At 42.6% G+C, this 16,808-nt stretch overlaps 2 protein-coding genes across 14 annotated transcripts in view; both read left to right on the top strand.

Annotated features, from left to right (window-relative positions):
• LOC120450767 (peripheral plasma membrane protein CASK) overlaps positions 1-8,576 on the top strand; it is a 41,979-nt gene extending 33,403 nt beyond the window's left edge. For 5 of the 12 annotated variants that reach the window (XM_039633908.2, XM_039633907.1, XM_039633916.1 and 2 more), the window contains 12 exons: positions 1,835-2,020; positions 2,079-2,243; positions 2,389-2,457; positions 3,272-3,301; positions 4,319-4,417; positions 4,490-4,628; positions 5,211-5,264; positions 6,181-6,300; positions 6,378-6,500; positions 7,009-7,116; positions 7,184-7,359; positions 7,431-8,576. In XM_039633908.2, the coding sequence (XP_039489842.1) occupies positions 1,835-2,020; positions 2,079-2,243; positions 2,389-2,457; positions 3,272-3,301; positions 4,319-4,417; positions 4,490-4,628; positions 5,211-5,264; positions 6,181-6,300; positions 6,378-6,500; positions 7,009-7,116; positions 7,184-7,359; positions 7,431-7,610 (1,449 nt within the window). In that variant the 3' untranslated portion in view covers positions 7,611-8,576. Of the gene's footprint in view, positions 1-1,834; positions 2,021-2,078; positions 2,244-2,317; positions 2,458-3,271; positions 3,302-4,318; positions 4,418-4,489; positions 4,629-5,210; positions 5,265-6,180; positions 6,301-6,377; positions 6,501-7,008; positions 7,117-7,183; positions 7,360-7,430 lie in introns of those variants that run through there. The other 7 variants (XM_039633911.1, XM_039633914.2, XM_039633912.1 and 4 more) reach the window with 5 other exon arrangements.
• Positions 8,577-11,958: 3,382 nt separating this feature from the next.
• On the top strand, positions 11,959-16,599 carry LOC120453224 (torso-like protein). 2 transcript variants are annotated; one of them, XM_039637818.1, is made up of 3 exons: positions 11,959-12,035; positions 14,970-15,201; positions 15,520-16,599. In XM_039637818.1, the coding sequence occupies exons 2-3, from the start codon at positions 14,992-14,994 to the stop codon at positions 16,369-16,371; spliced, it is 1,062 nt and encodes a 353-aa protein (XP_039493752.1). In that variant the 5' UTR covers positions 11,959-12,035; positions 14,970-14,991; the 3' UTR covers positions 16,372-16,599. The 2 variants fall into 2 exon arrangements, with proteins under 2 accessions (XP_039493752.1, XP_039493753.1); XM_039637819.1 differs by lacking the exon at positions 11,959-12,035 and adding an exon at positions 12,064-12,084.
• Positions 16,600-16,808: the final 209 nt, after the last annotated feature.

Here is a 16,808-nt window from a genome sequence, read left to right as displayed (position 1 = left end):
GGCCAGTGGCAGTGCCAGTTTCAGTTCCAGTTCCAGTGGATTGGGGATGAATGCTTCTAGGGGATGAAGCTGATGGGGTAGTTAAAGGGGGGAGGCTAAAATACGAGAAACAGGGGACAGAGAGGTGTGGGGCAAGGTGTCGGGGCAGCGGGCAAAAGTGCTGTCGGTGCGTTAGATGTACTTAGCATATATATATGTAAATGTACACTCGCATACAGATGGCAAACATTAACTTTGGGTTTTTCCAAGCTTATTGCTGCGACATAAATATGCCTCAAACAACAAGAGTTAATCCCTTGAAGGATTTGATTTAAATTAGGCTAATCGTAACTCGCACAAGTCGTAAGTCTTTAATTAAATGGCTCCCCTTTTTAGTTACTTAACTCGGCACATGGAGACGCCTAAGTTACAGAAATGTGGCATAAATACATTGTGTAACCATTACAAGCCATATCAACTCATAAAATAATAAACCAATCTGAAATTGAGATCGGAAATCAAACTTTTACTGCTCACATGTTACTCAAAATACATATTCCTTTCGCTGCCCGTGTAATCTGAGTAGGCACTGTTTTTGATCAGTGTAAATTTGTACATCGAGGACATCGTCCTTTTCGCTGTGCGTGCGTCCCTGCTGTGCGTCTGTGTGCGTATCTGTGTGCGTGTCTGTGTGCGTCTGTGTGCGTGTGAGTGGCACAAGTGTCACGGCATGGCATCGCAGTAAAATCCTTTTTTATGGCCTAGCCCAATGCCTCAGATTCTGATTCAGCTTCAGCTTCGAAACCAGCACCATCACCATCACCAGCTTGAGGTCCTGAACTGCGTTTGTTCCTTTTTCTGACATTCCTGCGCCAGGATAATACGGCACAGGATAAAGGGCAAGGGCAGGAAAAATTAATTTCGCAACATATTCAAAGCGTTATTAAACATAATTTATTAAAACCGAAATTGTATCAGCTCCGCAGGCCCAAGTCAACGCGCAGGAGTTGCCATAAATTGTTGAGATTTTTGTCGTTGCCCGGTTATCCCTGGTTATCCATGGGGTCACGGGGTTAGGGGTCATGTGCGTGCCCTCGTTTGTGGCTGTTGCCGCTTTTAACGGCTTTTCCGAAATGGGCGTTTCATCCTCTGGATGGATGCCATGTGTTTTTTATCCAGCTCGTTTGTGTTGTTCTCGATGCTTGGAAACTGTGTGGCCGAGCAACAAATGTCGCACAGTTAATGTTGTAAACAAGTTGTGCCGTGCGGTCGGGTGTTGCCCCCACCCCCACCTCCCCCCAATTGGGCGTTATGATGTATGTGGCAGGCGTGGCAAATCGGAAATTTAATTTCCCAGCCAAACGAGCTGGATGGTGTGGTACATGGCCAGAACGAAGCTCATAACGGCCAGCTTAATTGCCGGCCATAATTTAGGCTAACCCTAAACCGAAGCCTGCACCACCGAGCAGCGGGTTGCCAATGTCTAGCATGTGTTTAAATCAACATTATTTCCCTTTCAAACGATTTACTTCCGGGTACGAAAAGGACCTTCTGACATGCCATAATGCAATTTCCATGCAAAAATCGCTTGAATTTACTTCGGAGCTTTATAGTTTTATTGCCCCATAAATTATGGTACTTTTTGTCACCACATCAGCTAAACAGAGCTTAATATGCAACATTAAATAGTACAAAGAATTAAAATGGAAAAAAGTGACCGTCTTAGAGCTCATTAAAAGCATTTTTTAATCCCGGCAAAGAGAATAAATTACCGTCTAGTTGTGCAACTGCACTATGCCGAAACTATGAAGTGCCATATAACCTGGTTACCACCTGTGTTTGCTCTGCTTTGCAGGCTCTGCTCCATAGCCACGATGTGGTGGCCCGGGATGTCTACGGGGAGGAGGCGCTGCGCGTCACCCCGCCCCCGATGGTGCCCTACCTCAATGGCGACGAGCTGGACAACGTCGAGGGCGGCGAACTGCAGCATGTGACCCGGGTGCGACTGGTGCAGTTCCAGAAGAACACGGACGAGCCCATGGTAAGTAAGCTGCATGTGCCGCCTACCGAGTAGTATCTAATGCCTTTTTTTTTTGCAGGGCATCACGCTGAAGATGACCGAGGACGGGCGGTGCATTGTGGCCAGGATTATGCACGGCGGGATGATTCATCGCCAGGCCACGCTGCACGTGGGCGACGAGATACGGGAGATCAACGGCCAGCCGGTGCAGCACCAGTCGGTTGGCCAATTGCAACGAATGCTGGTGAGCCCGCCAATCAGTCTTCCACTTTCACTTGCTCTCCTTTATCCCATTACCACCCCCCCCTTACCCATTAGCCCCAAATCCTGTCCAGACTTTGTCAACGCGCTAATTGAATGTGTGTCCCCTCTTAATCCCTCTGTTGCAGCGCGAGGCACGCGGTTCTGTTACCTTCAAGATAGTTCCTTCGTACCGCAGCGCTCCGCCCCCCTGCGAGGTAAGTTGCGATCGAGTATATATTATATAGTATATAGTATATCTGTAAATACCTAGTATAGTGTACTTTAAGGCTGACTAATCACCATACTAATCATACAAGAAACTATAAACAAGTCATGGCAGTACCTTCTCATTGCGTTTGAGTTATGTGTTCCATTCGCCATTTGTACTTTGTTACTACTCAGAGTGCAGCAAATATCTTTTAAGTAATAACAAGAAGAGGATATTCAGCAATTATAAATGACTCGCATTATAATAAAAGCTTCATGATTTCCCCATCGAATAAGAAATTAACTATATACCTCATTGCTTATTAACATCGCATAGTGAAATAATGATGCTTTTTGAAAAGCTCCTTCGCCTGGAGCATTAACTTCTTAGATGCGATGAAGCTGAATGCATTGATTGCCATTTTGGAGAAATCAAAATATCAAAAGGGATTAATTAGTGAATTGCAAAGGGCACCTTGCTCCACCCAAACAATGGAATGCGAGCCCGAAACCAAAACCAAGTCAGTCGAGTGCATTATGTTCATTATGATGTATAGAGGTAGTCATGTAAAATGTACGAGTATGTAATATTGTATATGAGGTATTCTGATAATAATAAACGAACCGTTCGCGGTGTGTTTGTAGTTGTTGTAGCTATAATCCATTATGCAATTATTTCGCAGTGCATTAACACAACTCCACACTTCTCTATCTCTCAATCTGCTCCCTACCTCCAAAACAACCTCCAAAACAAACTCCAAAACACCTCCTACCTATCTCCAACCCCACTCTCTATCTTGCCCCACTCATGCCACCATGCAGCTTTTCAGGATCAGACCCGCTCCGGTGCTTGTAAGTATCACGCTCCCCACAATAGACACGAAATCACGAAATCACGCACACACCAAACACACACACACACCACCCACCATACACACCACCCACAAAAGACAATACAGCCCACGCACAGGGCACCACCCATTCGAGATTACTTTTACACGAAAACACCCACCCACACCCATTTACCACCCACTCACCCCTCTCACATGGGCATCCCGCATCCTGGTAGATGTGCATATTCATTAACCCACAGACAAGTCAAAAGGCACAACTCACACAAGAGCCGTAAATTTGTCTAATTTATGTTCATCACTTAGTCAACAATAACGATACGGCAAGCGGCTTTTGGATGCCCTGTTTGGGGATATGTGTGGGATATGTGCTGTGATTATGAGCCAAAGTTTTGTTCTAAACAGTTGCCACTTGACGGCATTTTAATTTGCAAAAAGTTACATGTTTGCATTTGATTTCAATTCAAACATTTTCGCAGACAATTATTTGATAAACTGTTTTGTGCGGAATTTCTTGTGGCTTCTATCATCTATTTGGCTTACATTTTCGTTTCAAAACTGAGAACTCTTTGAATTGCAACATTCTAAGTGAACGTAACTTATGCAACCTGATGAAGGCAGTTTGTAAGCATTCAACTTAATCTGCAAATGCCCGATACGGTTTATGTAGTCTTTCCATTATAATTTCCAGTCCGTAAGGGCATCTAACATTGTGAGCCATCTGCTTGCCAGATTGTTGTTTGTGTCTTTGTTGCTACCGATTTTGTTGCTGTGGCTGCTGCTTTTGACATGCAAATGAGTTTTGCATGTAATTCGCAGACCGAAAGCCATTTCGCTGAGGCAGCCGCAACTCAGTTGCAGTTGCCGAGTAAAAGTAGCTGAAATGGCAGAAAACAGTGAATAGTGAACAGAAATGGTAATGGCAAAACTTAATCATCGACCTGCAGTCAACTATTTGCAATTTTCAACTCGCCTCGTGCTCATCTGGTACATTTTCCATCTCCTTTTGCATTCGCAGATATTCGTGCGCGCCCAATTCGATTATAATCCGCTGGATGATGAGCTTATACCCTGCGCCCAGGCGGGCATATCGTTCCAAGTGGGTGACATACTCCAGGTAGGCACTGGCACTCCCTACTTTAAAGTACATTGCGATAATAATCGCGTAATTACGGCAATGTCCTTACAGATCATTAGCAAGGACGACCATCACTGGTGGCAGGCGCGACTGGACACGGTGGGCGGATCGGCAGGACTGATACCGTCGCCGGAGCTGCAGGAGTGGCGGATCGCCTGCCAGACGGTCGACAAGACCAAGCAGGAGCAGGGTGAGTGGAGTGACCGGGAAGATCCTGGCCAGCGGCAGGCGTCTCGAAACCAAAAAAAAAAAAAACTATCCGTGTTCTCTATGTGTAATTGGATGCTCGATATAATCAAACAATCGAATGCTATATGAATAATTGTACTTATATTGGAAGTGTATGACGAACTCGTAGTTAACCGAAAGGGAAAGCGCGCTCTCTCTCCCTCTCTCTCCCTCTCTCTCTATATATATACATATATGTATCTCTCTATCACACACATGTACCCAGTAACACACACAAGCGCCACCCACAGCCACACACACAGCCACATCTGTACACTAAAACACTTACAGAGAGTTGCATGCCCCAAAAAAGTAGTCGAAGGTGTAAAACCTTTATCAAATTAAACCAACCAAAATATGGGAAAAGCCAAAGTTCCCGCTGCCAAATTTCTAGCTGAAAACTCAGAAGATCCAAAGACCCAATGATACATATGCACACCTGTACAGAAAACTCTAATACCTAGTTTTGCTAACCATGAATCTCGCATCTCGAACCAAGCCAAAGAATTTCTATAAACTATGTATGTATGATAATATAATGCAGGAGAACCGGGTGCTGGATGTTCCGCTCACGCAGATGGGTGTGATGGATCAGCAGGTAGTTACCATATAACCAAAAACCACCAAACCACCCACCACACACCAACACACCACAAAAATCAAGCGAATCTCCAAATGGGGAGAGCTGCCAAGACTCGTTTTGTTATGCCACAAAAAACCAGACAACACAAACCAATTACTACTACTACTACTACTCGTTCTATACAACAGAATTTCTATCGATAGCCATTTTGTATAAAGAATTAATACCAGTCACCTAGCCACCTAGCCACCCACCTAACCACCCAACCACCCAAACACCCGACTGCCCGAAAGTTGTAGCTTATGTAGACGGCACCACCGAACCACCACCCAGTTGCAGTTGCAGTTCCAAGGAAGCTCACCATCGCCATCCGAAACAGTAGATGCACCTCAGTCATCGTTGTTTATGACACCCACAGTATTGAACTCCCCGCTTATGATCCCCAAAAGTAATGCCCCACCAAACTGTAATGATCCAAAAGTAATGCCCCACCAAACTGTAATGATCCAAAAGTAATGCCCCACCAAACTGTAATGATCCAAAAGTAATGCCCCACCAAACTGTAATGATCCAATGAGAAATACATCCAACACATGTTCACAACACTGCACGTTAGGTTGGCTGCAAGAACACACCGCATATCCAATTTGAAGAAGTTCTAGGTCAGGAGGGTCAGGAAAAGAACTCAAAAAGAAAGAATTTATATATAATCACGTGTATCATCCAAAGGGATATATCATGATCTCATCTGTCATAACCGAGCAAAATCGTGCTTGCTTCATGCTCGAATTTATCGAACTTATCCAATGCCTGATGTACAGCATGTTTTTATGCCTGCTCTATAAGCATGCTGCTCTCAACTTAACCAAGCTCTAATGTGCATCCAATGAAACAACTCAATAACATTTTGATTCTCCATTGTAACCAACAGTTAACTGCTCCATCTTCGGGCGCAAGAAGAAGCAATGCCGGGACAAATATCTGGCCAAGCACAATGCCATCTTCGACACGCTCGATGTGGTCACGTACGAGGAGGTTGTCAAGGTGCCAGGTGCGTTTGATTGAGCGTCCTGCTCATCCACATGGCCACAGGTGAACACTGATTCTTATCCCATCCTGTTATTTCAGTTGGCGACCCGAACTTTCAGCGCAAGACGTTGGTGCTCTTGGGTGCTCATGGAGTCGGCAGGCGGCACATCAAGAACACCTTGATATCGAAGTATCCCGACAAGTACGCCTATCCCATACCACGTAAGTATCTATATCATATTGGATATAAATTCACGTTCAACAGGCTCTCTTAAATACAGATTTGGTTTAGGCATTTACTAATATTCTTATGATTTATCAGCCCATTTTCCGTGTTAAAAAGATACGGCTCAATTGGTCGACTTAATGGGGCAGAAATCGATGTATTCATCTCCATTAAGTAGAATCATCATAAATTTCTAGCTGTAGATAAACCGTACTTGTTTCAGCAATATACATTTTAATATAACGCAGTAGGTGGTTTTTCCTGCTCATTTTCGATTTTAAAGCATTTTAAAGGTGCTTACATGTAATCGTAATATAGTTAATGGATTGAAAATAATACAAATTTATTGGCACTTCATTGGTAATGTGTAGTTTTTACCGAACAAGTTGTTAAATTACTAAAAATTTACCTAATGCCTGCTAATATTTTTAGCAGTAATCAATTGAGAAATGAGTTACCGTTTAGTCCAAGTATTTTAACTAAAAGGTGTAAAATTTATTTCAGATACAACGAGACCTGCCAAACCCGAGGAGGAGAACGGACGCAGCTATTACTTTGTCTCGCACGATGAAATGATGGCGGACATCGGTGCGAATGAGTACTTGGAATACGGTAAGGAACTCGGTCATATGCCACATAGCCGCGATAATCTCATGAGTATCCGTTTAACTGCTTGCAGGCACCCATGAGGACGCCATGTACGGCACCAAGTTGGACACCATCCGGCGGATTCACACCGAGGGCAAGATGGCCATATTGGACGTGGAGCCGCAGGCACTGAAGATACTCCGCACCGCCGAGTTCACGCCCTACGTCGTCTTTATAGCGGCGCCCTCACTGCAAAACATAGCAGACGTGAGTAGTGGAGCACGATAGATAGACCCAAGTCGAAGCCATCTAATTGCTTTCCTTTGTACCCGTGGCAGTACGACGGCAGCCTGGAGCGACTGGCCAAGGAGTCGGAGATGCTGCGCCAGCTATACGGTCACTTTTTCGATCTGACGATTGTGAACAACGACATTAGCGAGACGATTGCCACGCTGGAGACGGCCATCGACCGGGTGCACACCACCCCGCAGTGGGTGCCCGTGTCCTGGCTGTACTGACAAGACAGCGAACTGGAATGCCCCGACTGCCTCGAGGGCTGTGACTGCGAGTGGGACGCCTACACGCAGGCCTCCAACGTAGCCCTGTACTGAGGCACACATGCAGATGCAGATACACGCCACATCACGACACCACCACACCATTAAAGTATTACCAAGGCACAAGCAGCAGCAACAGCAACTGAAGAAGCAACACAGCAACCACTACGAGAGATGACAGTCAGGACTGGAGGATAGAAGGCGCCTGGCGCCGAGCTATATAATTTAAGAATAAATGGGTATTATGGGAACTGCGGTCGCAACGCAACGCAACGCAACGCAAAGACAAAAAAACGTGTGTGTTAAACGACAGACAACCAATTGTATTTGCCTCTATTATATTTTGTTTTCTGTTTTAACAGTATGTTTATTTTGTATTAATTTTTAACCGATTGTATTTGCCATTCCATGCTCAATGTGTTATATTTTACGATTATTGTTTTGTTGTATTATTTGTTTTATTCTGCATTTAGTCAAAACAGCATTAAACGCTTATGTAAATCTTGCACTTGTTAGTGTCTAAGTTAACTGGAGTTAGACAAATGGAAACCGAAGTACTCCAAATTGTTTTTACCTAACGATTATTTTCGGTAAGAGTCTTGTGTGCGCAGGTAGGGAGTTGAACGAGTTAGTAAATTATAGAAAAACTACGTAATTAAATATAATTAAACATAGACACAAGGAGACACAACTCAGCAAAAAGAACACGAAGAACATACAAAAAAAAAAATAAACAAATTACGATGTGAGCAATTTCAAGTGTTTCAAGCCAAGTAAAAACTAATTAATAACATATGGAAGATCAACTGAAGACAGTGGTGAAGCAAAGTGCACGTTTTAAATGCAATAAAAATGAAAGGTAACAGAAAAACAAAAAATATATAATTAATTCAGATCACAACACTTACACACGGAGGAAAAGGAAAAGAAAAAAAAAACACCTATAAAAAACCAAAATACCAAATTGTTGACGTTTAATTGAATTCCATGAGAAATGAGTAAACCACAAAAAACAAAATGCAATCAAACATAATAAAACGAAAAATACATAATAATAATTGCAGCCGCGTTTAATTCAAGCAAAAGCAAAGTAAACAAATGGAAAAAAACATAGAGTGAGCACAAAACACACATACTAACTGCAATTACGAATTAAAATAATTAGCGAAAGGATGTGGAGATTGCAGGTCAACGCAAAACAGGCAGATAAACCGTATAAATATATATGAAAAAAAAATAAAAAAAAAAGAAAACAAGATGAAAGTAGGAAATTCAGAAAATATGTATACACAACACATATATATATTTTTCGAACAACTCAAACTCAGGTTGGATACATTAAAAATCAGTCAAGTTCAATAAGAATAATATAGCGGAGCGCTTCCTTTTAACCCACAGCCAAAAAAAAAAAAAACGAGAACTCAACTAGGAGACCCAAAAACCGAATGGAATCGAGTCGCTTTGCATTGAATTGAATTGAATTGAATTGAATTAATCGTACACCCACTGGCCCAGTAACCACCCAAGCAAGCAGCAGCTTCAAATTTTCGAGATACTTTACAAACGACACCGACAAACTGTCTTAGCAATGAAGAAACCTGGCATTTTTTTTAGTGCAGCTTCATGATCAGCAACCAGCGCTCAGTATTTTCGCTTTTTCCCTCACTGTAGTAGAAATTTTGAAATTTTTTATTAGCTTCCCTCACATAGAGCTTCTGAGATGGACGAATCATAAACAGAAACAGAAACAGAATTTAGACTACGACTACGGAGTGCACAAGCAATCACTTACTAAACGTAGTTGATGATGTAGTTACTTTGGGTTAGGATCGCATCGAAGATACACCACAGACACACACTTGAGATCGAACTTAGTAGTAAAGCAAACAAAAACACATTTGTATACACGTGCCACACAATTCTCTATTCTCTAGCTGTCCCTCAAAAAAACAATTTAAGCCTGAGCTTATATTCGAGCCCAACCAACCAACCAACCACACGACCCACTTGAATTTCCCAACCGCACACCACACAAGATGATGAACATACTTATATCCAGAACAATTCTATGGTTTCAAAATGGTTGAACAATTTTGCATAGAGTATTATCGTTAGACGCTGGGCTATAACTTTTCGGTTCTGAGCGTGCATGAAGATGAAGATGAATGGAGTGAGGCAATGCAAATCATAGAAGTATCCCAAAAAAAAAAAAAGGAAAAGAAGAACAACCGAACCTACCCGAAAAACTGAAGAACTAACTACCTACCCACAACCACAAATGCAGCCAAGTGGCCAAATTAACTAAGTATTATACCTTAAAGCGAACGATAGATCGAACGAACGTGACAAGACGAGACGAAATGAGATGAGATGAGATGAGATAGGAGGAGGAACCTTATAGAGGACACGGCTTGAGATGGACGTATGTACATTTTTTGAAGCTCCCCCAAAACCAGGCAAAGTGTGCCAGAAAACACCAAAATCGATGAAATGATTAGGAAAAAAGAATGCTCAAATCAAAATCTTATATTTTACGGTATTACAATGATTAGGAACGATTGAAAAGAATTGCAAATTGGGGGGAAAAACGATACCGATAGAGATAGAGAGTATCCCGAGATTGAGCTAGGATTTCAAAGGATTTCGAAGGATTCGTTTCGTACTTTTACTTGATCCTTTTTTTCTTAGCCGATGCGAGCAGATTGTAGCTGTACTCTAAGAATAATTTCACACTAAGATTAAGTAAAAATTTATTGTTGATATTACATAAAAAAAAAAAAGATGATGATGATGATGAAGAAGCAGAAGTGAGATGAACACGGTCACGTAAACCAAATGAATTAGAATTTTTCTCTAATTTCATAAGTCAATGATAAAAATAATGATGATGATGATATGATACCGAGGGTAACGATGGTGAAGATGAGTTGAAAATGCTTATGATCTCCAATGTCAATATGTGTAGATTGACGCGATTTGAGCTAATTGAGTGAATTGTTATTATAATAATAAATGAAGAATGAAATGAATGGATCGGCAGATCGGTCGATCGTTTGGGGCGCAAAAGGCCGCGGTGTTAGTAAATATCATTTAAAATAAATGATAAAAATGTCATTATATATACATAGTTTAAACATGGGATTAATAATAATAAATTAAAATGAAAAAGTAAACGTAAATGGAAATGGAAATGGATGAGAACCGACGAAACTGGAATGAGAATTAAATAAAAACGAGTAAACACTGAAATACCGAATTTTAAATACATAAGTTTTGAATCATGCATGCTGCAAAGACAAAGCAAAACCCACACAGAAACCGAAACAAAAGTAATAAAATGAACTTCTATATATGAAAAGAGAAAAAAATATACGAGAGATACAATTTCAACCAGCTTTTGCAATACTTTTCGGAAGCCCTTCCCCCAACCCCTCTACCAAAAAAAAAAAAAAAAAGACGAACCCCATATCCGCAGCAGAAAAGAGACTCAAAATCAGAACCTTTTCATTTCTTAGAAGCCAGCAGCGAATTTTGCAGAATTACCCAATGGCCAGTGGAAGTCAAGGCAAATGCGACAAAGCGGATGCCCTGCAGCCATGGCTTTTTGAGCAGCAGATACTCGTACACATATAGATACAGATACAGTTGCAGATACATTTGTATCTTGAGCTTCTAATTGAAACATTACACTCGAACTTCAAACGTTGTCGCCCAACACTCAACGTTTGACCCAAATTTGTTAGCATGCTCTCAAGGTAATGCGAATTTGATACTTTCGTTTTCGTTTTTATTTTTCGGCTTACTTTTGGTCTCATTATTATTAGTTTTTTTTTCTATGACTTACATTTTTTTTCCTTTTGCACAAGCAGTACCAAAAGTTTTTGATTACTGCCCGGCCGCACAGTTAGTTCTATGGGAATCTTGCGCAAAGTCTGGGCCAAGTAAACTGCAATCATTTCAATCTGCCTCGCTGTGGGGCAGCCCTCCAACTCTCCCCACGCCCCCTTTGAAGAAAACTGGAAGTTGAACGACGTGCTTGGAAATATTAATAAGCGGAAAAGCTGCCAAACGGCAGATGTCAACAATAGATATTTGTGCCAGGCCATTAGCATTAGCCATAGCCATAGAGGAGACTACTACCGTTGGAGGAGTAGAACTTCTGCCGCCCAGTCATTGAACTGCAACTGCTGCCAGTTCCCAGTTGCCAGTTGCTAGTTGCTCGGTTGGATCAGACAACACGACACACAGCACAGCACCAGCAGCAGCAGCAGCAACATGTTGGAACGGATCGGCTTGTTCTCTGCGGCGATCGAGTTTTTGGTAGCCAGTTTCAGTTTGGTTTTGAGTCTTCGCGCTGGAAGTTGTGCGCTGCTCGCGTTTTGCAGTGTAAGTGCAGCCCAGCCGCTTATAATCCGGCTTATAATTGCAATTGAAGGCACGTCGTCGCTCGTTTTACTCAGTGTTTTAAGTCTGTTTTAGTGTGTTTGCTGTTCAGGGTACTTGACTGCCTCTGTGACTGCCTGTGTGTGTGTTGTTGGTTGTTGAAATCCGCGCAAACGTACATACATATGTAATTCGAAACACAGCGATCTATTCATAGATCCGTCTTATCACTTGAGGGCGCCAACCAAGCCGCCGACCTCTGACCCACAAAGCGTAAAACATCCAAGTCTTAACGATGCTAATGCCAGCCAGCTAGTCAGTCAGTCAGTCAGTCAGTCAGTCAGCCTTGTGCAATGGCCCCCGGTATCAGAGCGATAAGGCTAACCAGTGGCGAGAGCCAGCAGCACTCTACAGCTGCGGATCAGCATATAGACTGGCATAAAGAATTAGCCGCAGCTTCAAGTTTCTGCCCAAAATAAAAACAAGCCGCTTCTGGTGGTCGATGGTTACGTCAATTTCAATTCGCGTTCGCGTTCGAGTTCGTGTTTGAGTTCTCGTGCAGGTAAATAATACTACGCAACGCAATACAACAACAAAAGTGGCAGCAGCAGCACCACCAGCACCACCAGCAGCACCACCAGCCGCAGCACCTCGCAGTCGAGACAACTTTTGTTTAACACCGCTCAAGGAAACAACGCACACGGAGCAAGCATAAAATTAAGCACGATATAAACTGCAGACCTTTTGCCCCACGTCTGTGCCCTTCGTGCGGCGTTTACTCCAGACCAATACCATACCATACCACAAAAGAGCTCCATGAAATGCGCATAAAGAATCTCCAATTGACTGGGCCGTGGACAACCACGGTGCGGTGCACTGGGAGAAATGTGTGGGGGTTTTTAAGGATATTCAAGAGATAATATAGTAGTACAATTTCGTGTTTTTAAGGTGGCTTACCTTAAAATGATTACAATCTGATAAAGAGATAAACAATTGGAATTCGATTCTAAAAAGCTTTAACAAAATAGCTAACATTTCTTCACCTTTAAGAAATCAGTTCTTTAAAACTCTAAAATCAGTTATTTTGCCCAAAAACCAGAGGTTTTTCTCCCAGTGCACAGCTGCCTTTGCTTTGGAGTCCGAGTGCGCGCATTGAATTTTTGATTTAATTCGTCTTCTTCATCTCGAACTCCGGTTCGCGGCTTCTTCTTTTTTTTATTTTTTTGGTTTTGGGTCTTTTGCACAAGGTTATGCGTCCGCTATTGTAAATACCCCCAACGCCAAAACTAACTATCATTAAGTCACATAACACATGCCTTTCAAGCGGTACGCGGATTTTGAACCTCAAATTTGGCAATTGTGCGACGGTTTGGAGAACTAATAAGCTCATTAGGGCATTAGATGTTTGCCAGAAGTTTTGTCATCGAAAAGTCTGCGAAAGCGGATTCTACAGCAAGTGGAAATATCAGAATCCGTAGAGCGAATGCAATCTGTGAGGTTCATCTGTAAGGTCAAGACTGCTGATTGCAGCATTTAGCAAATATTCATGTGCTTATGAAATGTGCAAACAAATATTTCCTTGAACTGCCCATGGGCAGAAATATACATAGATACTATAGGCAAATAACCAGATGCAGTAGGCAGACAAATGCCTCATTTCTTTGTTCCATTCAGGGCAAGTTTCATTATGGCCAATTTTCATTCAGTCATTCTTCCTGCTGTTTTTTCTGTTTGTTTTTTGCTTATTTTTGCTGCTGGACAAGTTTAGCGTCGCCTACATTTTATGGTTCACGTAAATTGTTAACAATTTGAGTCTCATCATGGCTGATATTTTTTTTTTTATTTTTGTTTATTTCTTTTTGTCTGGCGCTGCGCTTCAGTGCGTCGGGTCGACAGGTGTGACTCACGAACGTGGCTAACACCCGGCTAACCTTTGTGTTTTTGGCCCATCAAACACGTCGCTCGTTCTCTGATAACGGCTCGAATTAAAAGCTACCTCGCTGCCCCAGCTGTTAGCATGTGTATGTGTACGACTTGGGCCAAGTTGTTTGGCTTCCTTGCCGGCCATAATGCTTGGCCAAAAGAAAAAGAAAAGAAAAAAAAAAAACAGCATAACCGGTCCTCTGAGGTGTAGTGGGCCAACTGTAGGAAAACGGTTACGAGGCATGCAAAATGTTTTTAGGAAATAATTTGCAAGTCAAAGCGACAGCCGAACCAATTTTGATGGCTATACTTTGTAGCTGTTTTTACGGCCACAGAGCCAGCGGCTAATTGCAACCACTTAAGTTGATCGGAGTGGAGCTTCGCACTGCTCCTCCTGCGAAGATCATCACCTGGTGGCTGGTGGCTGGTGGCCTCTACGGAACTCGACGCAACTCAACTTGGTTGGCGGTTCAAGTTCAGCGCCACTGAAGGTTCATGGCCAATTAGAGCGCGCTTATAATATCGCCAGTTTATAGAGTGGAAAACAAACACGGCGGCCCAGCAATTATTGCTGTTTAGTTAACCCCTCTGTATCGCAACTGCTGCACTGGCTATAAAATATAAACAAACCATTGAAGTTGTCTTGGTGGAAAAAAAAACTTTCCGGTTTAAGTCTAAGTGACTTATGAGTTCGGATGGTATAATGATTTACTTACACTTGTCATCAATATGCACATTGCCTTCAATAGTTAGCTAGTCACTGGATTAAATTATTGGCGAATAGATCTGCCTCATTACCAAGATGTATAAATTGCATTCTATTTTTAAATTGTTAAATTGTTAGCTTTATCAGAGATCCTATTAGGCTGTTTAGTTCAATTAAAAATTGCATTATAGCAGGGTGATACATTTTTAATGTATATTATTATTTTAGTGATATAAAAAGGTATTTCGTATGTTGTCGTAAGCTTGCAAAATCCATTAACTTCCCATTTACTGTATTATCACCTGCAGATCTAACCTTGAATGCTGAGCGATGAGGTCGTGGCCTGGCCTTTTCTGGCTGCTGACCCTGGCGCTCCTGGCGGATGGAGGTCGTCGCGAGTCCCAGCTACGGATCGGCAAGGCCATCAATATATTCCTGCGCTACGGCTACCTGGGCATCTCCATGCGGGTGATACCGCTCAATGACAACTCCGAGCCGGATCGCTGGGTGTTCAAGGAGCCCACCAAAAACATCTACAGGGTAAGGGACTTGAAGCCACATTAAGCTTACATTTAATTAGTTAAATGGGGTCGATGAACTCGGAGTTGTTTGTATTAACCTTTAACCACAAACACCACAATCACTTTGAGTATAATCAAAATTTTAAAGTCGAGTTCAAAGTGCTTATCAGTTAAAACTATTTTTAGTTGTAATTATTTTTGTTCACTTCCGGCACGTTTGTCGTTTGTTTGACCAGATTATGGGAAAACAATCATTACAAACGATTATTCAAGTATTAATTACAGAACTTGATTTTAATTTTTCCTGACCAGATAATTAATGTATTTTTTTTTGTAGAACCTAAGTGGCCTGGCGGAGAGCCATGAAGACACCACACCCGGAATCTTCCATGGAGACTTTCACATGGAGTTCTGCGAGAACCGGAGGCAGCTGTTCCAGGCCTATTTCCGTGACTTTTCCATCGAGCAAATGGACAAGCCGTGGGAGGCATTCACGGGCGGATGGTTTCCGGACAATGCGGCCAAGAAGCTGGGCATCAATACGTCCTTCATCCAAGGCGATTACTCGTATGTTTTGGTGCGGGTTGTGCGCTTCAGGGAAACAGGTCGTCTCAATGCCGAGATTCCGGTACACCAGCCATTGGAGCCGGATGTGCGATCGAGAATGGATCAACTGCAAATCGGCAATATAACCTCTGCAGTGCGATTTATGGAGGACGTGGGCACCCACTACGTGAACTCATACACCACGGGGAATTCGCTGTACCAGGTGTTTGTGTACAGCAGGAAGAACTACAGCATGATCAAGGAGCGAATCAAGAGTAAAGGTCTGAACGGGCTCTCCAAGCTGGATCTGTACAACTACTTTGCGCCCTGGTTTGCCACGCATCTTGGCCAGATTCGATCGGCTAGCGCCAATGCCACGGTGGAGAGATGGGCGCGAAGGAAGCTGCAGTACGAGTACTATGTGGTCAAGTATGTGACACTGCTGAAGCTGCACGGTAATAGTACTCTGCTGCGATCCTTGGACTCACTGCTGGGCAACGATGCCATACTGCAGCTGGACCTCAAGTCGCTGAAGCCCATCTTCCGGGAGGAGCCGGAGAAGGAGAGCTGGTACCACGAGGTGCTCGACAACAATGTGAAGCTCTGGGAGCTCAACATGCCACAGAATCCGCCCAGCCGATAGCTGCATTTACTGTGCGATATGTGGCAGCCAAGGGGATCAATAGTTCCTAGATGCTTAGTTGTAGTTAGGAACCTCTAGTGCGTAGTTAATGTTCTGCCTGTGATAGTTTTAGGTAGTTTAATTGAAACAGAGTACACATCTGACTTGCATTTCAGCTGACTAGCCCGTAAGAGCGCCTTATTGATGTACTAGTTTTTTAAACTTTAATACAAAACGATGATAAAAGTATAACTCTTAATGTTTTGATTACTTAATACTGGTAATTTAAACTTTATTGTAATTGGAGTTTGAATTTGAACCAGACGCGGTTTTCGAAACGGGTAAACGGCTGCACCCGTTTCATCAAAGTTTTCCACCTATTCTAGTTTTCCACCTTTCTGAGTTTCTTTTGGTATATTTTTAGTACCCTGTGGTATATTATGAATGGTGCACTCACG

This window comes from Drosophila santomea, chromosome 3R, assembly GCF_016746245.2.
Source record: "Drosophila santomea strain STO CAGO 1482 chromosome 3R, Prin_Dsan_1.1, whole genome shotgun sequence".
NCBI classification, from domain to species: domain Eukaryota; kingdom Metazoa; phylum Arthropoda; class Insecta; order Diptera; family Drosophilidae; genus Drosophila; species Drosophila santomea.
The sequence above is the reverse complement of the archived record's forward strand: the minus strand, read 5'-3'. Positions and strand labels throughout refer to the sequence as shown.

Excerpts from the sequence above, each read along its gene's own strand:
- LOC120453224 (XM_039637818.1), top strand. The coding sequence starts at position 14,992 with ATGAGGTCGTGGCCTGGCCTTTTCTGGCTGCTGACCCTGGCGCTCCTG. Across the intron at positions 15,202-15,519 it reads CCACCAAAAACATCTACAGG|AACCTAAGTGGCCTGGCGGA; the intron begins GTAAGGGACTTG and ends TTTTTTTTGTAG.